The 26,589-nt window shown below is 41.8% G+C and overlaps 2 protein-coding genes across 12 annotated transcripts in view; both read left to right on the forward strand.

The window, feature by feature from the left end:
- Macf1 (microtubule actin crosslinking factor 1) overlaps positions 1–26,589 on the forward strand; it is a 364,069-nt gene that overhangs the window by 266,785 nt on the left and 70,695 nt on the right. The window lies entirely within an intron of this gene.
- On the forward strand, positions 16,140–20,934 carry Kiaa0754 (KIAA0754 ortholog). Its single transcript, XM_042675084.1, has one exon. The coding sequence runs from the start codon at positions 17,365–17,367 to the stop codon at positions 20,932–20,934; it is 3,570 nt and encodes a 1,189-aa protein (XP_042531018.1). The 5' UTR covers positions 16,140–17,364.

Here is a 26,589-nt window from a genome sequence, read left to right on the forward strand (position 1 = left end):
TGCTCTAGAGGCATGGCTTTAGTGAGAGAGTTCCAGCTATTAAAAAAATAAGTTCACACCTCAGTGTGTGGGGGAGAGAAGAGGAAGGGAGGTAAAATGCCCTGTTAAGACCCATTTTGTTATTGTTGTCTCCTGGGGCTTCAACTCAGGGCCTGGGCCCTGTCTCTGAACTCTTCTGCTCAGGGCTAGCAAAGGAGCTGCTTTAGACTTTCTAGTGGTTAACTGGAGATAAGAATCTTAAAAGTAAATAGTGACTATAAAATAATCACTGTCCTCCATCAAATTGGAGGTGCAGATCAGAAGCTCTGTTCCACTAATTTACCCAGTGTGGAAGTTAAAAGCATTGGGAAGTTTTTGCCTCCTTCTGGAGGGGAGGATGTCACTCCTGGCTTGGCTCATGCTGAGCTCATAGGAAGTGAAAACAATGAGAGGGGAAAACTCTGTGTCAGTTCCACAACCCCCAGGAGGCTAGTGAAAAGATTTTGTTGGACTCATTCTGAGGACTGAGTCATTTTTCTGATAAGAGTGCTGGGTTCCTGACTCACATGCTTCAGTCAAAGTGAACTAATCTTCCCTACTGAAACATAAACTAGACTCATAAAATAATGACTTTGCTTTCAGATTCTAATTATTTTTGAGTAAAACATAAAAATAAATATTTTATAAAAAGAAAAGTAACTTTAGCTTCAAGTTTTGTGCTCCTTTCTGTTTTAATGGACTCATACATTAGCATAGAATGTGTGTTAGAGCCCGCTGCTGATGGCTAACACCTGTAATGCTACCTACCCAGGAAGCTGAGATCTTAGGATCACAGTTCAAAACCAACCTGGGCAGGAAAGGCCATGAGCCTCTTATCTCCAATTAAGTACCTACAAACCAGCAATGGAGCTATGGCTCTAAGTGGTAGAGTGCTAGCCTTGAGCAAAAAGGCTCAAGGTCAGCACCTAGGCTCTGAGTTCATGTCCCACAATTAGGGCATGTGCGTGGGGGGGGAGAGGGTATGTATAAGAAGGGGATTTGAATCTGTGAGATAGAAGCACAGGCTCTGCTTTGACCTGGCTAATACCATCTAGTTGCACTAGACAGATGAGTAGTAGTCAAATCTACAGAGAACCTCCAAGCTTACTTGGGACTGTGCAGTAGTGTTGATAAATCCATGAAGCTGCACTTAGGGAAAATTATTATCATGAACATGGTAAAATTAGTTCTCAAGGCTTTCCATTGGTTCCTTCTAAATAATTCATAGAATCTGGTCAGATAAGAATGGCAGAGAATCATTTTAAGCAGTCAAAGATCTCAGCCTTCCTGAGTAAGGACCTTTCCTGGGTTCCCTTCTATGTTGGAAGTAGAAAGGAAGAAACCCTTCCAGAAGTCTTATTGAGAATATTGAGCATGATTTTAGAAAACTGGGAGGAATCTAATCTATAATGTCTAATCTCTTCAGGAAATTCCATTTTCCTGAATTAAAAAGTCTGCTGAGGAAAAGGAATTGTATGTGCCTAAGAAAAGCCCAACAAGAAAAGAAGGGTCTTTATAACCATGGAACAATGTTTAGCATTTTCCTTTTTTCTTTCTTTTTTTGTCAATCATGGGACTTGAACTCAGGGCCTGTGCTGTGTCTTTGAGCTCTTTTGCGCAAGGCTAGTGCCTTATCACTGTGAAGTTTAGAATCTTACCTTTTATTTATGAAGAATGGAAACCATTCTGTCTTTTGTTGTTGTTGTTGTTGTTATTGTTCTTGTTCATGGAGCTTGAACTTTGGGCCTGAGTACTGTCCCTCAGCTCTTCAGCTCAAGGCTAGCGCTCTACCACTTGAGCCACAGCGCCACTTCTGGCTTTTTTTTCTGCTTATGTGGTGCTGAGGAATTGAACCCAGAGCCTCATGCATGCAAGGCAAGCGCTCTACCACTGAGCTACTTCCCAGCCCCAAGGTTTTCTACTTCTTAGTGACAAGAAAAATAGGAAATGGAAACCCCTTTAGGGTCTGTTTAGTTTCTCCAATTAGTTCCCATCAGCTAAGCCCATCAGTATTTTCTTTTCTTGTCTCGCATCTGGGTTGGTAAGATGTAATTGTAGCAGCAGGCTTATGGGGTTGTTCTTTCCTCTAATTCAGGCTAATCAGAATTCAGAACCAAAAAACAGTACATTATAAAATCTGTCTGGGATAGCTAGATAGATAGCATTCTATTACATTTTAAAAAATCTTTTAGGCCCCTTTCTTTTGATTTTTCCCCCTCTCATAGTAAACTTACACTGCCCTTAAGCACATATGAAACCCCTTAAAAGTATGAGCACTGAAAGACTGCCAATTTGCACAGAGATACTTGCATCTTCCTTCCATATGGTATAAAGCCAGTATCAGCCCATCTAAGGTTTTGCCACTTAGTACACCTGCCTGAAAATGAGTCAGTAGAAGATAAAGCAAATGAGGTCAGCATTATCTACCCACCCTGGGAGAGAAGTGAAATCAAACCCTGGAAGATTTATCACTTGGAGGTTTAAATAACTCCAGCTTTACAGCAGCTAAGTAGCCCTCTCCAAACATATCCCTTTGGTCCATCTTGGCTTTCCCCCTCCCCTCTACTCCCCTCCTCTCTTCTCCTCTCCTCTCTCCCACCTTTCTTTCCTTTTTCCTTCCTTCCTTCCTTTCCTTCCTCCTTCCCTCCTTCCATCTTTTTTTTTTTTTTTTTTTTTTGCCAGTGCTGGGGATTGAACTCAGGATCTGGGCACTGTCCCTGAGCTTCTTTTGCTTAAGACTAGTACTCTACCATTTGAGCCACATAGCTACTTCCAGCTTTTCCTGTTTATGTAGTACTGACAAACTGAACCCAGGGCTTCATGCAGGGCAAGCACTCTACCACTATGCCACATTCTCAGCCCCTACTTCTGTTTTGTTTTTTTTTAAACAAAGCTGCCACCATGAAACTAGAGTTCAAGAGATTGAATATGCTCTAGAACCCAATTTCTCAACTTAAGCACTATTTACATCTTGGATTGGGTAGTTTGGGGTTTTTATTTTTGTTTTGTTTTATGTTATGTAGGAAGCTATCTAGTGTTATTGTAGGATGTTTAGCAGCATCTCTGTCCTGTAACTACTAGCAATAAGAACTTCCCAATTAAAACCACCAAAGTTGTCTCCAGATATTGCCCAATGTCCCTTGAAAGACAGGATTTTACCTTCTTGAAAACCACTGCCCTAGAAGAAGTTGCCACCATTGGAATAGATACTAATTGAGTAAGTTAAATATTTGGGTTTGCTTTTTTTTTTTTTTTTTTTTTGGTCGATCATAGGGCTTGAACTCTGGGCCTGGGCCCTGTCCCTCAGCTCTTCAGCTCAAGACAAGCACTCTACCACTTGAGCTACAGTGCCACTTCCGGTTTTCTGGTGGTTTATTGGAGATAGGAGTCTCACAGTCTTTCCTGCACAGGCTGGCTTTGAACTTCGATCCTCACATCTCAGCCTCTTGAGTAGCTAGGATTACAGGCGTGAGCCACCAGCGCCTGGCTTTAAGTTAAATATTTGTATAGCAAATAGTCACCTGGTAATTTGATTATGACTCTATGAGCAGCAACAACTGTCTCTAAGCCTTTCTTTAGGCCAGCTTAGATATCTTATTTTCACTAGTGATAATCTGTGTGATTTTAAATCCTCCTAGTCACATTCCTAGCATGAGAAATTTGCTTTCAATTGTAGGGTGCAGGTGTTTGGTTGTTAATGTGTTTTCAAAGAAAATTTCTTTGTGGAAATACTTCAGTGTGCTTCCTTGTCCTGTGACTTTAAAAGGATACTACAATATGTCACTCATGTACTGCAGCCAACTCAGTTTGGCCACTGATATTTATAACCCTATGTGACCACCCCCACTCCAAAGAATTCCAATGCTCTATAATAATCCTCCCCACCCCCACAATACCAACTGGATAAGGAAACTGGGAAGGAACCTTTGAGGTATTAAAGCAATTATGCTAGTCCTTCTGTAGCCATACACAGCATTGCATGCCTGTTATCCCAGCTACTCGGAAGGCTGAAACAGGAAGATCACTTGAGGCCAGGAATTAGAGGCAGGCCTGGGCCACATAGCAAGACCCAGTCACAAAAAAAGAAGTATACGGGGTACTTTGAAGCTGACTTGCTAGTTCATGAGCTATAACCTGTGAGGCTCTGTATTTTTACATTTGGCTACTTTTCCAAGAAAAATAACTGAGTTCCACAGATAACCCAATCATGTAACTACATCAAGACATTACTGATCCAAAGGGGTGTCTCCTGCCAAATGGATTCTTAGTTTCAGCTGTCTTAGAAAACTGTAGCTATGAAGAGAAAGTGCTTCCTCCCTACCTTCCTTGAGATTTTGTCAAAAACAAGTGCTTTTCAAGTAAGAGTTTTTGGTATTGATTATGAAAGATGAATGGGTCACACTTTTCCTGCCACTAGTTTCAAATGTGATCTTTTAGAACTTTGAGCTAACTGTGGTTGAGAATAAATGCTATATGGTGTACTTGGGTAGGTGCTAGGATTTCAGATCATTTCTAGTTAACAATAGGGAAATCAGCACAAAGAATTGCAAGTATGTAGTCACTTAAGTGAACCAACAAGAGACCCTGAGTCTAAATGATCCCTAGAAACCCCAAAATCCCAGTTTGTAGAAAAGAAAACTGAGACTTAAAGAGGTTAAATTGTTGTTTGTTGTTGTTGTTCAAGCCACATAGTACGTAAACATTTAGGTTGGAATTGGAAAGGTCTGTTTGGCTCTAGAGCTCGTGCTATCCCTATGGTCTCACCTGGAGCAGATTTGCCACTTGAGGGACATTCAGAAATTTTTTTATTGTCAGAAGTAGGGAGGCTACTTGTAGATAAAAAGGAAGGAAGGAAAGGAAGGAGGGAAAGGAAGAAAGGAGGGAGGGAGGAAAGAAGGCAAACAGTAGATTTAATTTTTTGCTTCTTCAGATTCAAAGATATGTAATGTAAGAACTAACTGATGAAATAATCCTGGAATTCTGCCTGAAGAAGCTTCCATGGTTTTCCTCTCCTTTTTCAAAAATTAGTTAAGAAATAGTGCTGCTTCTGAGAGTAACTTTCACAGATTTGTTGAATAAAGTCAGAATCGGTGAACTAATTGGAGTTAGTGACTAAAGAATTCATATTTGACCAGTCTCTGCCCCACCCTGCCACAAGACTCCTGCTGTAGAAATCAATCAGCTGTGTATCTCCAGCTACTTCCTGTAGGGTGTGTAGTGGAATGGCATCAGCCCTTGCACCAGCTGGGAATACTGAGCTCTCTGATTTTATCTCTGATTTTAGACTCTCCTGAGTCTAGCTATTTGGAACAAAAGACCCTTCTGTTAGAAAACCGGTCACCGAGTACAGATATATTTCACACACACACACAAATTATTTTGTAGCTTCTAAGCCATGCATCTCCATCATGGAGATGCTTTTGTCTGTATTCACCCTTTCTATGTGTATGTATCCTTCCCCCAAATTAGATGGAAGGAGCCATCAGATCTGATTAATAGTCTGGTAGAACCTGGTCTGTTTCTATATCTAGGGTTTTTCTTCTTCAATCTTGTATTACATATTTGGTCCCCATCATCTTTCCCTTCCTGTTTCCTATATAGACTGTTCACTCTAGCCACCCCAGACAATCCTGTACATTTCACCTGTTTTGATTTCTACCCATACTTGAAGATATAGCTCAAGTCCCACCTCATTAAAAAGCTTTCCTGAACTTGCCAGCTCATTCTATCTTCTGACCACCCAAATCACTAAGTATATGTAAATAATTTGGTCCTTATTACATATTGCCTAATTCGGGCACTTTATGATTATATGAATTTGTCTATCCCTTTTCTCAATGAATCCTTATTTTTGCCCCTCAAAGTAAATAGCATATTGATATATAAATATTTGAAAACAAGTGAATATTAGACTGGTTGTTTGAACGTCCTTTATTTTTCATAAGCCATGTGAGCCCCAGAATTCATAGTGTCTGCCACACTTGAGGTAGATTCTTACATGTCTTGAAGACAGTGTAATCTTTGCCTGGTTTTCTCACCTTTTCATCATTCGTCTATATACTATAGCTTAAGTTAAGAGCATTGCTCTCATGTCAGTATTAGCCCAAACAGCAAAACTAAGACAGAAACTTGCTATTTCATATGTACTTTAAGTTTATTTTGTAATTACTCATCATATTACAGCTATTGTCATTTATACAATTAATGGGCAGTTAACAAGAGTCTTCACACTTCAGCCTGGTAAAAGTGAAAAAAAAAAATAGAATCCACATTCAAGTTGGGAATACTTAAGTCTGACTACTAGCTCTGTCATTACAAGCTGAACCTAAGTTTTAATACTAGCTCTGTGATTACAAGCTAAGTGACCATGGAGAAAATTACTTAAATTCTCAGTATCCTGATTATTTAAGTATAAGAAATGAACAGTAGCCGGGCGCTGGTGGCTCACGCCTGTAATCCTAGCTACTCAGGAGGCTGAGATCTGAGGATCACGGTTCAAAGCCAGCCCGGGCAGGAGAGACCGTGAGACTCCTATCTCCAATAAACCACCAGAAAACCGGAAGTGGCGCTGTAGCTCAAGTGGTAGAGCGCTCGCCTTGAGCTGAAGAGCTGAGGGACAGCGCCCAGGCCCAGAGTTCAAGCCCCACGGCTGACAAAAAAAAAAAGAAATGAACAGTAGTAAATTATGCTTTTAGAGTTTGTATGAGAATTAAATGAAGTTATATATACCAAAACACTGACTTATATTGGGTACTAGATAAATAGTAATCTCTTTAAAAAAACTTACCTAGATATACAAATTAGAATATTGTGCAATATTTGTATTAAGATCAGCTATGCCTCTTTATGCTTAAGGATGATCTAAGTCTCATCCATCACTAGATTAGATCTTTATCTTTTTGAAAAAATGGAAATTACAAAGATGAAGTAAAATCAGTTTACAGTAGCAATGAAGCATATAGATGGTCAGACAGCCTTCATGAACAGATTTTGTAGGGCTTGTTTCTGACTCTAGAATAGCAATACATAGGCAGGTTTAAGTTATGACTCTTTTAACACAACTTAAAATACATTTTGTATACATACATAAATTTATGTGCCTATTCATTAATTTATTCATTTATACATTTCTGTCAGAATCCCACAGCCAGCAACTATTCTGAGATCATTTTGGCCTTGGCTTATATACTCTACAAATCAATGTTATTTTCAAATCATTAACCAGAATTAACCAGAAGGCATTACCAGCTCAGTGACTTACCTAGTCATGCATTTACTCATCAGATTAGCTTTAATGATCTCAGAGTCCTTGGCCTAATTAACTATAGCTTTTATCATAGACCATATTCTCTCTTCCATTGCCAAACAATGGCAAGTACTAAATCAGCATCTTTAAGAGAGACAGCTCTTAATATCAACTTAGTTTCCAAACACAAACTAAAATTAAAATTAAATTAAAAACACAAATACATTTCATCTCAGTCACATACGAGATTGAGATGTCTTACAGAAAGCCTTTAATATTTTACAATTTTAGCAAATATGAATGTCTTGTGTAAATAAGTCAAGGGAGATAATTTGAAGAAATTAAACTTAGGATTCTCCTGCCTGAATTTCTTGGTATCTACTGTAGTAGATACATACCAAGCTATGTTTGATAAGATTCTTTTTAAAACCTAAATTATTTATCTGTGAAAAATAATAAGAATCCGGCTGGGAAGGTGGCTCAGAGGTAGAACGCTTGCCTTGCATGAGGCCCTGGGTTCGATTCCTCAGCACCACATAAGCAAAAAGAAAAAAGCCGGAAGTAACGCTGTGGCTCAAGTGGTAGAGCGCTAGCCTTGAGCTGAAGAGCTGAGGGACAGCGCCCAGACCCAGAGTTCAGGCCCCACGACTGGACCCAAAAAAAAAAATAAGAAGAAGAAGAATTGCTTTAGTGATCCTTGTTGGCTTAACCATAGTGACAACTAAAGCAGTGTTCTAGGCACCTATCCATCACTTTACAGGCATTGGCATTTAATAGTGTACAGTTAGGAAGAGTCTTCATACTTCATTCAGCCTGGTGCAATGAGAAAAATAAAAAAATGTATCTTCAGAACAGTGGTAGCTTCTCAAGCCCTCAGGAAGTTGCTTGGTTCTTTCATCTCTTCCATTAATACTACAACACTTTTATCAAGGAAAGCTGACAATAAATATGCAGGAGAGAATCCAGTTTGTGTATGCCCAACTGCTAGGTGTCATAAAGGAACTGGAGAATTCTTCAGACTGGCCCCTGAAGATTCTGGAAAAGATAGTCACGGTCCCAGGGAAACAATGATAGGAAAAGCAGAAAGAAAAGTAACCTAATGACATAAATGTTGAAAAAAGAACAGGATTTTCTTATTAATCTTTGAATAATGCCTCTTTTTTATTCTGGTGTCACAGGATATAAATTTTGTACCATTGGTTTTGTAAGTAAGCATTTAATTTTACAAATTCTACAAATACACTGAAATTTAGTTATTCAAAAGTAAATAGTTAAGATATTAGAGAAATTGTAAACTTATGATTACTTATTTAGTTTAATATTTATGACCACGTGATTGTTGGAATAGGGCCATATTTTTTTTTAATTTTTTTTTATTTGTGAACATACTGTACAGAGGGGCTACAATTACATGGGCAGGATAATGCGTACATTTCTTACCAATAGGGCCATATTTTTATTCCTCTTGTTTACTTTAAAAAGTACAGTTAGGCTTTTGCATGTTAAAAAAGAGATATGCTCATTACCTGACTTTGAAATGATAACCCCTCTATATAATGATAACAATAGTTATATTTCTATAAAAGCACAATTAGACTTTTGTACACTAAAAACTTGGGAGGAATTAAATATGAATTAAAACTGTCACTTTTTTTTCAGAAAGAGAGCCCCATACGTAGTGTTGAAAAAAGTAAGATGGATATCTTTTCTTTTTAGAAAAAGTTAAAGATAATTTCATCTTAAGGATATAAATGGATGATAATCAAACTTCTAAAACAACAACAAATAGATAAAATACTAGCATAGAGTCGAGATTCCATAAAATACATTAAAAGACATGGGTTTGCTGGATAGTGGTGGTGCATGCCTGTAATCCTAGCTACTTAGGAGGCTGAGATCTAAGGATTCAATCTGAAGCCAGCCAAGGCAGGAAAGTCTGTGAGACTCTTAACTTCAATTAATCACAGAAAAAGCCAGAAGTAGCAGCCTAGCTCAAGTGGTAAAGCACTAGCTTTGAACAACAAGTAGCTCAGGGACAGCACCAAGGCCCAGAGTTTGAGCCCCAGGACCAGGAAGGAAAAAACAAACAAACAAAAAAAACCCTGAGCACTGGCTCACACCTATAATCAAGATGCAGAGATATGAGGATTGAGGTTCAAAGCCAGCCCAAGCAGGAAAGTCTGAGACTGTTATCTCCAATTAACTACCAAAAAAAAAGCTAGAAGTGGAGCTGTGGCTCAACAAGTGATAGAGTACTAGCTACTAACCTTGAGCACAAAAGCTCAGGGACAACATCCATGCCCTGAGTTCAAGCTTTAACACACACACACACACACACACACACACACACACACACACACACACACACACACACACACACACACACACACACACACACACACACACACACACACACACACACACACACACACACACACACACACACACACACACACACACACACACACACACACGAAGAGGAATTTTGATTTTTTTATTTAAGGATGGTGAGCTTCCACTTCAGCCACAACAAAATAAAGTTACCCAGACCCTGATTTCAAATCCCAGGTATGGCAGATAAAATGTCCCAAATTCCAAACCAGAACCTTAATTTTTTTTTGGGGGGACACACACACACACACACACACACACAAAAAGGAAGAGGAATTTTGATTTTTTTTCTTGGATATACATTTGATTTGATTTAACATCATAAAATTACCCTTTGGGCTTGTACTTTTAAAGTTGTATATCAGTAAAACATAATAGATAAATCAAACCATAAGCCCAGCACTATGACTAAGGTCCTTAGAGTTTCTATTTCATTTTTCAAGATATCCAGTGGTATAAATAAAGAGGTAGGAATAATATTACTTGTTAAATGATATTCTTGCTTCCTTATACCACTTTTGCTCACTGACAGCCTCTCAGTTTTCAAAATTATCCATGTTTTGTGAAATTGATTTGAAACAAATGCTTATTTTCACACAAAAAAGAATTGATTAACAAAATACAAGAGACAGGTTTCAGATACTTCTGTATTATTTATTCTACCTCCATTTTTAAGTTTTTGTTTTGTTGGTCATGAGGCTTAAACTTGGGGCCTGGTGCTGTCCCTGAGCTCTTCTGCTCAAGGCTAGTGCTCTACCACTTTAATCCACTGTTCAACTTCCAGTTTTCTGGTGGTTAATTGAAGATACGAGTTTTATGGACTTTCCTGCCTGGGCTGGCTTTGAACCATGATCTTCAGATTTCAGCCTCCTGAAATAGCTAGGATTACAGGCACGAGCCACCAGTGCTTGATTTCCTTTTCTAAATGCAGCCAAGATTTCTTGGAGATTAAACACAAGGAAGTGTCTCATAGAAATAGACAGATAACTTTGTGACAGTCATGCCACCCCAAACTGAATTAGGTTTCAGGGGAATAAGCCACATTGTCACTTTCACAGGAGAACTTCCTTGAACTTCAGACCAGATGGAGCTCCTTTAAACCAGTTTCTCATGGCACTTGTTTGCTTTTCTTTCATAGTTATTAAACAATTAAAGTGAATATGTCTCCAGTATGAGAGTGTAGATTCTGTCTCTGTCCTGTTCATCTCTGTTTCTCTTTAGTTCCTGTAGTTGAAGACACATATTTGCTGAATAAAAATAATTAAGAATATAACCCGTGGCAGGGGATATACCTCAATAATGGAGTGCCTGTGCCTAGAAATAACAGTTCTTGAAGTTCTGTCATCTGTCCTTCCTGTCTCTTTCTGTGTTCAGTCTCTGCGATCAACAGCCCCACACTATTCCCTGGCTGGGGAGGGACTCCCTCCAAATCCATTGCTCTACACTAAAGAAATAGAGCCAAGAGAATATTAAAGCATTTTATTTTTATTTTTCCCTGTAACCTCTTATCTGTCCTGCTATGAAGTCCAAATGTGCTCTGTAGGGTTTTGTTTTGTTTTTTTATCTTGTCGGTGGTGGGGCTTGAACTTAGGTCCTGTGCACTGTCCTTGAGCTTTATCGCTCAAAGCTAGCACTCTACTACTTTGAGCCATAGGGCCACTTCCAGTTTTCTGGGGTTTAAAGAGTCTCACAGACTTTCCTGCCCAGTCTGGCTTTGAACTACAACCCTCAGATCTTATCCTCTTGAATAGCTAGGATTACAGACATGAGCTCTCTATAACTTCTTTCACAACTTCCTACCTCATTTTCACTAGTTGTGGTATTTTGGGCAAGTATATTTTACCACCCTGCGCTTCATTTAGGAATCAGGAATTTGGCTTGGTTTTTGTATTGTTTTTGTGCTGATCCTGGGGCTTTCCCTAAGCTTTTTTTCTCAAGGCCAGCACTCTACCACTTTGAGTTACTGCTACATTTCCAGCTTTTTGGAGGTTAATTGGAGATAAGAATGCCCATGCTGGCTTCGAACTGCAACCCTTGGATCTCAGCCTCTTGAGTAGCTAGGATTACAGGTATGAGCCTGCCCTGGCTGGCTTTGAACTGTGGAATAGCTAGGATTATAAATGTGAGCCACCAGTGCCTGGCTCGAGTTTACGTGCCATTCTAACCTCTCACTTTTCCCTGCTATACTCATTCTTGTTATGCTGAATTAGAATTTGCTTCTTTAGAAATGTTGCTTTCCTGTCTCTAGTTCTTCATTTGGAAATACTTGTCTTCACCGTCTCTACATATCTATATTCTAATACGTAACTGTGGATTCTTCTAGGACTCTTTCTTGATTCTCCCTGCTTTCTGTCAGATTTTTATTTTTTTGGGGGTCCGGTCGTGGGGCCTGAACTCTGGGCCTAGACGCTGTCCCCCCTCAGCTCTTCAGCTCAAGGCTAGCGCTCTACCACTTGAGCCACAGCGCTACTTCTGGCTTTTTTCTTTTTGCTTATGTGATGCTGAGGAATCGAACCCAGGGCCTCAGGCATGCAAGGCAACTGCTCTACTACTGAGCCTCCTTCCCAGCTCAGATTTTTTTTTAATTTGCAAAAGCCCCCATGCTTTTGTCATCACCAGATGTTTAGAAAAAGGAAAGGGCTTACAGAGGTCATGGGAGTTCCTGCAGAGTGTGTGGAAAGTTTTCTCTTGGGTTCAAAAATACATGAGAGCTCAAATAGCTTTGAAATCCTTAGTTTCCCATTTAAAACAAACTTCACTCCATATTGTGTTGCTTTTTGAACCACCCTGTAGCCAAATTTATAATAATGAAAGCACAAAAAGATGTTAATGACGGATGCCTAACAGGTACAGACTAATACTGTGGAGTTTCCACTTGTAAATAAAGCATGTAAAATCTCGATATCCTAAGATGAAAGGCATTTTGTAGATCTAAAATGAGCAAGATCCAACCAGTCTATTGTGTCCTCTTTTATTCCAAGAGAGAGTTCCCATCAAGGTAGATGAAAAGAAAGGCATTTTAGTACCTAAAGAGTAGATGGGGGGGGGGGGGGGGAGTGGAGAGATGGGAAGGGATGATGGGAAGGGAAAACAAAGGAGGAGGCAACAACGCTTGATAAGAAATGTACTCATTACCTTGCCCATGTAATTGTAACCCCTCTGTACGGTGTGAAAATCAATTTTAAAAAAAAGTAGATGTAGGATTGTAGATTGTCCTAGTGGGCTGACAGTTCAGATCTGAGGGAGACAAAGGCAAAGTGCCAAGTCCAAAACTTGGAAAGGGAGCTGTGTTAGAGTGTGAGGAGACTCCACCCAGCTGCCTTTAATTAAGAAGACAGCAGGAAGGAGCTAAAAAGAGCCAGGATTGTTCTTCTAGGTTCACTGAAGGAAAATCTGACACCAAATCCTGTTCTTAGGAATTTCAAAATGAGTATGGAATTCTTTGAGCTCTATAATCCACTAACTGGAAACTAATTTGAAATGTGGCTTGAGCACATACATTTGTGGTTTCAGGGGTGGGGAAAGTATCTGAAGAGGTACTCCAAAACTCTTTTTAAGAAAGCTTCTCTTTTAAAAACTTTACACATGGCATGTGAAATTCACAAATGCTTTTTTTTTGTTATAGCTATCAGAGCACCAAAAGGCTGAAAGTTGTACCAGGTATTTATTTCAGTCACTGAAATGGCTATTGGCAGAGTTCCACATACCAAAAGTAAAGACAAACTCATGAACAGATAAAAAGAAAGAGGAAAGAGACTTTATGCTTTCTTTTTAAAATACATAGTAATGAGGAAGGCGGGGCAAATAAGCAAAGCACTCAGGAAGGTTTTGTTTTTGTTTTAATGTATTGTCCTGGGGCTTAAACTTAGGACCTGGGTGCTGTCACTAAGCTTTTTATACTCAAGGCTAGAGCTCTACCATTGAAGCCACAGCTCCACTTCTGGCTCTTTTTGGTGGTTAATTAGAGATAAGGGTCTCACAAACTTTCCTGCCTGGGCTGGCTTTGAACTGAGATCCTCAGATCTTAGCCTTCTGAGTAGCTAGAATTACAGGCATGAGCCACTAGCGCCTGGCTATGTAATGTTTTCTGTAGGTTGGCCATGTTTCAGCTTATCAGAAGTTTCTAACCCTTAATTAAGAGTATGACTAAAGCTGAAAAGTAATTTGAATCTGAACTTCACAGTTGCTGGAATGATCTATTTTATTGAACTACTGATAAGATGGGTAGAATAATTTGGATAAGAAGGGGTGGTGTTAATTAAGAAAAAGACTGAATTGATTGGCACCTGACTTGGTGAGGAAACAGGAAAGGAATTTCTAACCATGAAGGTTGTGATTACACATCAAATCATTCTTTATAACAGAATAACTACCCACCCTTAGTCCAGAGCCAGAATTCCTCAGATTCTTCCAGCCAGAGGGCTCTTGGCATGCTAAACAGTCTGTTATGGTATTTGAACATAAGTAAATGTATTTGGCTAGGGAGATTTGCTAGTGAAATTGATCTTGTCTTCATTGGGTTTTCCCAATTGTACTGACCAATTAAAAGAAAAATTTAAACATAGATTTATTGAACTGTTAAGTTCCAGATCTGTAAGTTGATCAAATCTTAAGGTCACAATGTGTCAGAGTTAGGATGAACTTTAAAACATCCTGAACAAACTGGCGATTTTGTAAATATATATCTCTAAATCTCTTGCTTGAATTTCTTCTCAAGGACCTGTGGGTTCAGGTAAGTCACCCTTAATAAGGGACACTGTTTTCTTTGAATAGCAGCCAGAAAGCTCTTTGTTGGTTTGAAATCTGCCCTTGGATTTTAGTATTCCAGCTTAAGGAGACATTTAGAACATTTTTTTCCCCTTCCACATCCCATCTCTCCAGACACTTCATGTTGATCACATCTCCTAGAGCTTTATTTCTTTGGTCAAATGTTCTTGTTTCTTCCTACTGTGTGTTCATTGGACAGGGTTCCTACTATCTTGCAGTATAGACCAAGATTTCACAGGATTCTGAGCTACTCCTTAAAAAATTAGAACTAAAGAATATTAAAAGTAATAAAGCTGTGGAGACATAGTCTAATCTATCTCTCTGTACTCTCAATTTATAGATGAGAGGATTCTTTTGTATCCAAGTGGGTAGAATTAATCAGCAGATCAACAATGAGAACTGATCGTCTTTCTTGCCAGAGAAGGTGTGTTAATTCTGCTCACTGGCTTCAGCCCATACCTCAGTTTTGTCAAGCTCAGGGTTTCAGTGCCAGATCTACATCACCAACTACTGTGAGGGGTAGGAATAACTTTTCCATAAGTTTTATAATCCATGTTGACATATGATCCAACAGCGATTCAGACATTTTACTGGACTCTCTTTTTTCCTTCATAAAATTGAAGAGTGACCGTCATCACAAAGGCATCTCTGAGATGCAGCTGCCTCTAGTGAACAGCTTCCTGGGTTGCCTTTGTACTTTCTTTGTTTAACTGGAGGTAGCATTTCTAAAAGCCAAAAGATTGTGGACGAGATTGTGAAGCATGTTTCTGTAATATTTTCTTTTCAGAGATTTGAAATACAGACCCATGCTTTTCCTCTAGTCCTAAGCAGGATCTGATTTCCTAAGATGTGCATAGCAATAAAGGACCCCAGGTGTTTTGAGCGTGAGGTGCCGCGCCCCCTTCTCGTTTGACACCACTAAGGTCTGTAGGTGAAGTTGAGGTGGAAGTATGAACGGATTAGCTTGAGAAAGGGAAGACAGGTAGACTGCCTAGAATTTATTTGGTAACTTGGTCTCCAGGCATGATGGAATTCCTTGAGACACCAGCAAAGTTCTGGGTTTAAGAGTGGAGCCTTCTTCCTCTGGCACCAGGCGTGCACAAGGTGATATTGGAGGACTAGGGATAACCTTTGGCGGCCAAGTGGGAGCCTAGAATCTTGCCGGTGACCCGCTACACTGCACTACCCTGCCAGCAGATGGAGCCCCGCGTGGCCCTCGCGCGAACCAGCTGGCAGCGGGGAGGCGGGGGCACCCATTCTGGGTTTGTTCGCCCTTGGGCTGGCTCGGAGCCCACGGGTTGGAAGGAGCCGGGAGTGAGAAGAGGCCGGGCCAGCGGAAGGAGGCTGGGCTCTCCTTTGTCAGGGGATTTGCGGGGCACGCGGAGGCTCCGGTTGGTGCGGCTCTCTGCCGGGCGCCCTCCCAGGGGGCGGGGCTTCGCCTTCGGCCCCGGGGCGCGTTGGGCGTGGGCTTCCGAGCCAAGCGGATGGCGCCCGCCATGCCTCATTCCGAACCCGGTAGAAGCCCCTCCCTCGGCGCCAAGGCCTCCAATCCTGTCCGCCGCCCCTCCGGGGTCTCCTTTTTCCCGGGCCCGCCCCCCTGAGCCCCGCCCCCGCCCTCCTCCCTGGGCTCTTGGCGCGGCGCGCTCCCCAGCTTCCAGGGGGGGGCTGCCCGGGCGGGGCAGCGCGGCGGCGGCGGCGGAGCAGGGAGCAGGAGGAGAGCCGCCCGCCGGCCCAGCACTTCCAGCGAGCGGCGAACGAAAGGGCCTCGCGGCACAAGGCAGGCGGCTCTTCCCCCGCCCGGACGGAGCGGAGCCTTTTGTTCCCAGCCAGAAGTTTGCGTGCCGTGACAGCTGCGGGCAGGGAGGACGACGGGGCCGCGGGGCCCGCAGCGCGGCGGAGAATAGAGGCGGCTGCTTGTCATGCAGCCCACGGCACGGAGGCTGCGGGCGGGGGACTGGCGGCGGCGGCGGGGGAGGCGGCGCCCACATCACTCGGGACTCAGCTGCCAGAGGGACCAACTAACTTCCTGAGCGCGGGACCAGAGGCCGGCGCGGTCCGAAACCACCTGCCCGACTGCGGTGAGGTGACCCTGGCCCTCGGGGCGCGCGGCAAGCTAGGGAGGAACGGGTGGTGTCGAGCAAGCCCCTCAGCGGCCCCTTGGCCGCCGCTGCTGCAGCCTGCCAGCTTCCTAAAGGCCCGGCGCGGGGCTCTCCACGCGCCTTGTTTTGCGGCCACGGTGTAGGTTTGGCCTGGAAGCCGCAACAATGCCATGATGTTTTGGAGACAGGAAACCCCAAACTGGCCCGGAACGAAGGACTTCCTGTGTTTAAAGTTGCAGGAATATCCGCCGACCAGCCCAGTTCAAATGCAAACACCCCAACTAGAGAAGACGAAGGCCTAATTCAGACCAGCTGGACGCTCCAGAACTGGAATAGAGGATAAAATGAAAGGAATTCTTAGCTTGGGCCATACTTGAGGACTGGAGACTTTGGCATTGTTATTACAGGACAAGGTATACATTCACTGCTTCCAACTCTGCTTTGGTGAAAAGTGAGTGGAACTAGATACCGAACAAGACTTATCAATATCAAATGATTTTTTTTTTTTTGTGGACTGAATGTGAAAGAGCAGTGCTCCTTAAGTAAAAATTTAAAAAAAATAGAAGCCATACAAGGAACTATCTTACGTTTGTTGATTAAATTATACCATTTATCTGTCTGTAACTATGAAGCTGCTAGTCTGCAAGGAGAAAGCTGTTTGTCTTAGAGCTTCTCCCAGAATGATTTCAAAGTGTAACTCCCAGGTCTTTCTGGAGAGCAGATGCAATTGGTGGCTTGAAGAATAAACATGTGAAAGGATTTATAATTAATGTAGAATGTATTTTGAGGAAACCTGTAAAACAGCTTTTGCCAAGAGTGAAGGTTCATCTTGACTGAAACAGTATGGGTAAACCATTGAGCAGACCAGACTGTTTAAGGAGGAACCCTACCTGCCTGGGGAAGGGGGAGGATGAGGATGGCTATATAGAGGATTGCTATGTTCCACAGCGATCTATATATGATACAATGAGGATAAATGAACAGATAGATCAGGGGTCAAAGCTTAATCAGACTTCAAAAAGCACCATGGAAAAGATGGAAGGTAGTACCATATCTAGTAATGGTACATTAGGAGCAGCATCGAATGTTTTTGAATCTAGAGCACCAGAAGGCAAAAAGCTGGATGAGAGAATAATATTTGATGCCTTAAAACTAAGCAATGATGTGCAAAAGTCAGCACCTGTGCCACCCAGAAGGCGGCCAAATGCAGAACGCAAAGACAATGTTAACAGGAGATCATGGAAATCCTTCATGCCACCTAATTTCCCAGAATTTGCAGAAAGGATGGAAGCTTCTCTTAGTGAAGTTTCAGAAGCTGGTGCTTCAAATCCTTCCTTGCAAGAGAAGAAGGAATCCAGTTCTGCATTGACAGAAAGCTCTGGTCATTTGGACCACAGGGAACCTCAGTCAGAGTCAGTAACTCTGGAACATGTGTCCAAATGCATGGCTCTGCCAGAAGTGCAAGATGTGAAAAATGGAAGTGGAGACTGCCAGGACTTCAGATTCCAGCAGCACAGTGAGAGCTCTCCACATGAATTCCAGCCTTTGGTATCAGAAGCTGCATCAGCAAGTGGTAACACAGATGAAATGCAGGAATACAGATACTCAAGTGCAACCTGGCCCAGGGCCATGAAAAGTTCTGCTAAGGGAGGTTTCAGTGGGAAGCAGCACCCACTTGGAGACCCAGTCTGCACTGTGGAAATGCCACCCCTCTCTCCTTGCCTGAGTGAAGAGCTGTTAGATCCAGCATTACCCATTCTCATAACTGCCAGCCTGAGAGAGAAAACAGAGTCTGAACTGAAGTTTGAGGAGGATGAGCGGTGGATCATGATGGAGGCTGAAGAGGAATGGGAGGAAGAGAAACTGTCAGAGACGGGAGGAAAGACTCTTCTAATGGCAGATGAGAAGAACAGCCTGGCAGACATTTTTGAAGAAAGAGAACAAGCAAACACAGTAGCAGTGGTGGAGGCTGTAACTGATTGCTTAGCTGCTGTCTTGGGGACTTTTGACCATGTAGCCATTGATCAGATTTCTTGCTCTGAAGACTCACAGCCAGCTGGAGGTCAACTGGCTTCCTCTCCCAAGGATATACCCCTGGATTGCAGTTGTGTTTTTGCAGGTGAGGGTTCAATTGATGAGATGAAAACCAGAACTGTTCAGGAGCTAGAAGATCTTGTCTTAGAATTAGAATGTCCTGTTGATGCAGAGCAGCTCTCTGACACAGATTCAGTACAGATGTTTCTTGAACTTGAAAAGGAGTGTTTATGTGAAGGTACTTCAGATGAACTACAGAATGAAGCCTCTTCTGAAGGGCTGGCCTCATCCCAGAATGCCGAAAATACACTTATAATTAGCCATTTTTCAGGGGCTGCCTTAGATAAGGAACAGAACACAGACCTTTTAAATATAAAAGTAAAGGACCATGATATTGGATTGGATTGCGAATATATTAATACCCTGGATTCTTCCCAGGTACCTAATGCTGTGGAATTTACTGCCTATCCTGATATAAGGGACATTTGCAAGGACTGTGAAAAAGTGCCTTTTAACCTTGGGGGTGTAGGGAAATATAAGTCTCCAGGTGATCTGGAATCACTAGGCGAGTTGGACACAGTAGGATTTCTGAACTCTGATCATAACACTTCTTGTGAAGAAAAATTATCTTTTGCTTCTGAAGTGGTCAAAGAAAATGGCAATTTGTCCCAAGTAGAATGCAGTCAAAATGAGGGGAATGTGGAAGAGACTATTGAGAGGTTCTCCCTTAGTTTTGCATTTAGATCTGAACTAAGAGATGTTACCTCAAGACCTGAAATAGAGGTGTTGTCATCTGATTCAAGTTTATTAACAGGTGAGATTCATTTGAAAAGTGAGAAAGAAGCTATTGATAAAGAAACTAGCAATGTGATGTGCTTGGGAAATGCGGACTCATGTGTATTGTCCACAGAAAAAGTTTGTGATGAGGAGGACAGTGAGGCAAAAGAGCTGGATTATCAAGCCAAGCTCTGGGGGAGTGGAAGCTTCCCAGAGCAAATCTTCCAGGATCTCCAGAGAAAATCTTTAGAGGCAGAAGTTCTGGGTTTACACCTGCTGACTAGAGAACTGAGACATAAAAGAGATGGAGTGGAAGCTATGAGTGATAAAAAGCCTGAGCTGGACCTAGCATCATCACAGAGAGAGGAAAGGGAAATGCGAGATTCAGATTCATGCCTGAATGTTTTCCCAGAGGAACCGGTTACCAAAGCTAGTAATACTGAGCCAGTTTTAGAGGAATGGACATCTAACCAACAGATACGTGCCCTGACTGTTACAGAGCCCACCCTAAAAGACATCTCAGTTATTGCAGTGTCTGCCTCAAAGGGGCCTGCTATCTCAGCTGCTGCTATAGAGACCTCAGTGGAGGACATCCCAGTTGCCTCAGTGGCCACTATAGACACGTGTATCCCAGCCACTGAAGTGGTCACCTTAGAAGAGGAAGTCACAGCTTTTCCAATACTAGCCTCAGAGAGAGCTGCCCCCCTAACTATTGCAGTGACTGCTCCTGAGGGTCCTGTTCCAGCTGCTGTAGTATCCTCTCTAGTGAAGACTGCTCTAGCTGCTGCTGCTGCAGCCATCACAGAGGAGGATATGTCAGCTGTTGCAGAGTCTTCCTTAGAGAGGACTACTTCAACGGCTACTGTACCCATCGCAGAGGAGGATGACACCCCAGAAGGGCTTGGCACTCTAGCTGCCTCAGGGCCCATCCCAGAGGATCCCGATTCTCCAGTTGATAAAGTTTGTGAACCAGATCCTTCAGGGCCAGCTGCCACAGAGGAAACTGCACTGCCAGCTCTTGCAGGGCCCACCACCCCAGAGGAGCTTGTTGCCTCAAATACTGCAGTGCCCACCACCCCAGAGAAGCCTGCTGCCCTAACTCTCGCAGGGCCTTCTACCCCAGAGAAGCCTAATGCCTTAGCTGTTGCAGTGCCCTCCCCAGAGGAGCCTGATACTGCGTTTACAGAGTCTGATGCAGAGGACTCTGCAACCCCAGCTCCTTCAGAACCCACCCCAACAAAGCCTGTTAGTGTATTCACCCCAGAAGGACCTGCTATCCCAGCTGCTGCAGTGCCTCCTTTGGAGGAGGTTTTTACCACTGGTGAACCCTTCCAGGGAAGTACTGCCCAAACTGATTCAGTGCCTTTCTCAGAAGAAGGAACCTCTTTTCATGAGGAGGCTTCCCTCACTGAAATGAGGATCAAGGAAGACCTTGATTCTTCAGCATTTGGAATAAAAGAAGTGACTGGCACAGCTCTACATGAGAAAGTTCCTTTGGCTGCAACTGATGGATTAAATTCAAATGAGGTAATTGTTCATTTTGCTGCCAGAAAGGATCTAAAGAGTAAAGTGAGATTTACAAGAACTCTAACTTGGTGTTAATGAGAAATGACATAGCTAGTCCTCTGTTTTGTTCATTTTGTGCCCGTGGGCTTACAGTTTCTTTATTTTTCAGTTGAGTGTAGGGGAAAAGTGTGTCTTTTTAATTTTGTTTGGTGAAAAACTATAATTCATATACCATAAGCAACAGTGGCAACCATGATGTAAAAAGTTGTAGCTTTACCTTTTTAAAAAGATGATTAGCAGCAAAGTGTGATTCTGCCTTTGAAATACATAGGTTGTGGGGTTTTGTTTTTGTTTTGTTTTGTTTGTCTGTTGTGGGGTCTGAACTCTGGGCCTGGGTGCTGTCCCTTAGCTCTTCAGCTCAAGGTTAGCACTCTACCACTTGAGCCACAGGACCACTTCAGGCTTTTTCTGCTTATGTGGTGCTGAGGAATCAAACCCAGGGCTTCATGCATGCAAGGTAAGCACTCTACCACTCTACCACTTCTCAGCTGTTCTTTCTTTAATCAAGAAACTGAGTACTCATTGATGATATCAATAGTTAGGCAGAGGCCAGAGTGTGAGCTTTGAGTGAGATCTGGATTACTATTTAGTCACTTAAGGATAATTACTTAGATATTCTGAGTCTTCAGTTTCCTCTTTTGATAAGGTATGAGGATTGTAAGGATAAAATGACAGTGCATTTAAAGCAGTAGATGTGTAAAATTTCAATCACTGGCTACATTCTTCCCTTTCCCTTAAAATAGATACTTTGGTTAGCTAGAATTCACCAGAGCAGTTTGGGTGAAAGCAGTACAGAGATATATGAGAGCTTTTTAAAGGTACATGGGTATGTTTCTTAAAGCCAGAGGCATAATACTTATGGAACACTAAGTAGTATTTTAGTCATCTTGTAAAATTGTCTTGGTGTCCTTAAGCAAGTCATTTTCTTTTCCTGGAGCCCTTATTTCTTAGAGTCTATAAAGTAAGAGATTCCTTAGGTCTGTCTTAGCTCTAAGATTTGTTTTGTTTTTGTTTTGTCACAGGGTCTAGCTTTTACCTAGATTTACTCTGTAGCCCATACTGGTCTCACTCTGAGATCCTTCTGCCTTAGCCTCCTGAGTGCTGGGATTACAAGTGTATAATAGAGCTGGCTTTTAGTTCTAAGATTCTAAATTTTAGATGACAGAATGTGTTAGGAAATAGTTGAAAACTGTGTTTTACATCATTGAACCCTCCTAGTCAAAGGAATTTGAAATCAGCTACTTTCTTCTGCTAAGTGTCATTTTGGTCACTAGTAAAAAGTGAAGGATTCAGAGGTTTAGTCTGATGCAGTCAAGGATAACTAAGAGAGTTGTTAGGGCTTCCTAGATCCAAAGGTCCCAAACCATAGTAGGCACTCACTGTTTACTGAATGAGTATCACTCTCATTAACATCAGTGAATGTTACAAAAAAATAAAAATAAAAAATGAGTTATCTACTACATTGTAGAACTTTAGACTACTAGATGGCCAGTTAAAAATGCAGCTACCGGCCAGATGGCAGTGGCTTACACTTGTAATCCTAGCTATTCAGAAGACTGAGACCTGAGGATCAAAGTTTGAAGCCAGTCTGGGCAGGAAAGTCTGTGAGACTCTTAATGCCATTTAACCACCAAAAAGCCAGAAGTGGAGATGTGGCTCAAGTAGGAAGGCACTAGCCTTGAACAAAAAACTCAGGCAGCACCCAGGGCTCTGAGTTCAAGCCCCAGGATCTACACAGTAAACAAACAAACCCCTTTAACATACCTTCCAGAATGCTGCAGGAGGCAGTTTTTTTACTTAAAAGATTTCTACCTCTGGGCTAGGAAGGTGGCTCAGTGGTAGAGCGCTTGCCTTGCATGCCTGAGGCCCTGGGTTCGATTCCTCAGCACCACATAAGCAAAAAGAAAAAAGCCAGAAGTGGCGCTGTGGCTCAAGTGGTAGAGTGCTAGCCTTGAGCTGAAGAGCTGAGGGACAGTGCCCACGCCCAGAGTTCAGGCCCCACGACCGGACCCAAAAAAAAAAAAAAAAGATTTCTACCTCCACTTCTGTGCTTTGTTGACTGTAATTCCCTCCTACCTTGTGTCAGATGATCTGCTGCTGAATTTTGACAATCTTGAGTGCCAATAGGTTCTAAGTTAGCAAACTTTCTGTGTGGCAGATTATAAATCAGAAATAGGCTCAGTTGTCTCATGGAATTGGACCAGGTTATCTCCCAGCTGTTTTTGCCTGCACAAATATATGTGTGTGTATCCTTTTTCGGGTAGTAGTAGAGTTTGACCTTGGCCTCACACTTGCTAGTGTGGTGCTCTACCACTTGAGCCATTCTTGCAGCCTGATAGACATAAACTTTCCAAATAGCCAGTTATAGTTTGGCTGCAAAATGCCTAAGCTTGCTGTTTCTGTAGTGGGATCTGAGCCCACTGAGAACAATCTGTGGTTATTTTCACCCACTTACAGATTCCAAATCACTAGTTCAAAGGAAGGGGTGAAAAAAGTTTTGTGCACAGTAGGGGTTTTATAAGATTAAATTTTGCCAGTAATTTTAAGCAAAAATTGAAGAGAACCACACCAACAGTTCAATGTTTGATAGGCTTCTTTTTTTTTTTTTTTTTTTTTTTGCTGATCTTAGGGTTTTGAACTCAGGGCTTTGAATGTTGTCCCTGAGTTTTTGTGCTGAAGCATAGTGCTTTACCACTTGAGTCACAGCTACACTTTTGGCCTTTTTGGTGGTTAATTGGAGACAAGAGGCTCTTGCCTGGGCTGACTTTGAGCCGTGATCCTCAGACATCAACTTTCAAGTAGCTAGGATTATAAGTGTGAGTCATCAACACCTGACCAGTTCAGTGTTTGAATGCCTAGCTGATCTACAGAACTTTCTTGCGTTGGTTTGACTTCCTGAAAACCATTTCTATGTAGAGTCATTCATTCATTCATGAAATAAATACTAGTGCCCATTCTTTCAAATCCTGGCTTCTTGCGGTGAATACAATTGGTATGGTTCCTGCCCTGATGGAACTTATGGGGAGGCAGACATTAAGCAAAAAATGATACATTTCTCACAAACTGTGAGAAAATTTAGAAATAAGAACAGAGAAAAAGTGTATTTGAAGACCACAGATGGAGTCAAAGTATATTTAGGAAGTAGAACTAACAAGACTTGATAATGGCTTTTGTATAAGGGATTAGGCAGAGAAAATGATCAAGGATGACTTATAAATACTGATTTGTAAGCCAAATAGATGTTATAGGAAGTTGTTAGTTGAGGGAGGAAGAAATTTTAGAGAAGAGAAACTGAGAGGTACTGTTGTATTTGGAACTGTTAGATTCAAGATGTCTGAGCAATAATAAGAAAGATGTCTGAGCATTAATAAGAAAGCAGTTGGATATATAAATCTGAAGCTAAAAAAAGATAGAAATTTATAATTATAAACATTTATTGGGGTTAATATTTAAAACTGTATAAAGTAAGGCATAAGTGGCCCATGTCTATAATTCTAGCTACTCAGGAGACTGAGATTTAAGGATTGAAATTCAAAGCCAGACTGGGAAAGAAAATCCCTGAGACTCTTATTTTCAATTAGCTATAAAAAGTCAGAAGTAGAGCTGTGGTTCAAGTGGGAGAGTACAAACCTTGAGCAAAAAACCCCTCATGAATAGCAGTACCCATGCCCTGAGTTCAAGCCCCTGGACTGGCACATGAGGACGCACACATGCACACACATACACATACAAATTAAAATCATAGATATGGATATGATTGTTCAGAAAGGATATAGAAAGAGAGGGCCTAAGGCTAACACTCTTTCCCTTATCTCTACCCCTAGAGGCTCCCAACACTTGCAAATCTGGAAGGAAAGGAAAAAAGAACAAAGGATATCACAAAAAGATCAATGAGAGCTGGGAATGTGGCTTACTGGTAGAGTGCTTGCCTAGCATGCATGAAGCCCTGGTTTTGATTCCTCAGTACCAAATAAACAGAAAAGGTTAGAAGTGGCACTGTGGCTCAAGTGGTAGAGTACTAGCCTTGAGCACAAAAAGGTTCAGGGACAGAGCCCAGGCCCTGAGTTCGACCCTCAGGACTAGCACAAAAAAAAAAAAAAAATCAATGAAATGAGTGGTGGCACACATTCTAGTCCTAGCTACTTAAGAGGCTGAGATCTGGAGGATTGAGGTTGGAAGCCCAGGCAGAAAAGTCCATGAGATTCCATCTCAAAATAACCAACAAATAGCCAGGATGGTGGTCTGATTCAAGAGATGGACTGTCAGCCAAAAGATTCAAATCAGCTTGAAACTAGAGAATGCATTATTACCAAAGATAGAGTTTGAAGTTCTTTGGTAGATATTCTGCTTTATGTCCTTGTTTCATCTTACAGTCTTAAAACAATTCTACAAATATACTGCTCTGGAAAATGTCATTGCTACTTAGTTAATAACAAGGCACTGCCCAGTTTTATTAACTGAAATGCTACAGAATAGGAATTTTAAATGTAGCTATAAGCAACTAAAGCTATTTTGCAAAAGTGCTCTATTTTGGAGCTAAGAGAACAAGTGTTTTCAGATTTACTTTCATTAATGTTCTGTGTGTTTGTATTCAAAATAAATATCTAGCTAATAGAAGTACTTTACTTTGTTTTCAACTTCTGAAAATTGTTGTCCTAGTCAACTTAATCCAGTCTGGAGGTGGAAAGTTGAAGAACTATCTTAATACTTTTACAGGAAGTATTTGTAAAGGAAAGGTTTTGTTTTGGTGATGGTATTGGGGTTTGAATTCATTGATGGCATCTCAGGCCTGCCACTTGCTATACAGGCAGTTTACCACTGAGCCACACTTCCAGTTGTAAACAAAACATTCATTTGAACAAGAAGAGAGGTTGGCTATTAGGTAATTTAAATATATTTTCTATATCATTTGTAGCACTATCCAATAGAACTTCCTGCTAATATGATGTTGTTCTCAGTTACCCTGCATGGTAGGCACTTGCCACATGTGGCTGCTGACCACATGAAAGATGACTAGGAATGTAATTTTTTTTTTTTTTTTTGATCCAGTCGTGGGGCCTGGGCGCTGTCCCTCAGCTTTCAGCTCAAGGCTAGCACGCTACCACTTGAGCCACAGCGCCACTTCTGGCTTTTTTCTTTTTGCTTATGTGGTACTGAGGAATCGAACCCAGGGCCTCAGGCTTGCAAGGCAAGCGCCCTACCACTGAGCTACCTTCCCAGCCCAGGAATGTAGTTTTTTATTTATTTTATTTTTTGGGGGGTCGGGGGTCCGGTTGTGGGGCCTGAACTCTGCACCTGGGCGCTGTCCCTCAGCTCCTCAGGTCAAGGCTAGTGCTCTACCACTTGAGCCACAGCGCCACTTCTGGCTTTTTTTCTTTTTTCTTATGTGGTACTGAGGATCGAACCCAGGGCCTCAGGCTTGCAAGGCAAGCACTCTACCACTGAGCTACCTTCCCAGCCCTAATTTTTTATTTATTAAAGTTTATTTAAACTTACCTATAAGTAGCAAATAGATTTTTTATTGCCAGCTGTAGTATAAGACAGGTTTGATTACTGGGCAAAAGGGGCTCTTCTTGTGTGGACTTGACATCTTTTCTATGTGTAATTGGTTCTTTGCCTTTCAAACTCTTGCCACCTCCCATCACCAGCCATCATTTTTATCACACCAGAACACCTTTAAATTTCAGAGCC

This window comes from Dipodomys spectabilis, unplaced genomic scaffold (genome assembly GCF_019054845.1).
Source record: "Dipodomys spectabilis isolate Male_0828 unplaced genomic scaffold, ASM1905484v1 ptg000002l, whole genome shotgun sequence".
Lineage (NCBI taxonomy): Eukaryota > Metazoa > Chordata > Mammalia > Rodentia > Heteromyidae > Dipodomys > Dipodomys spectabilis.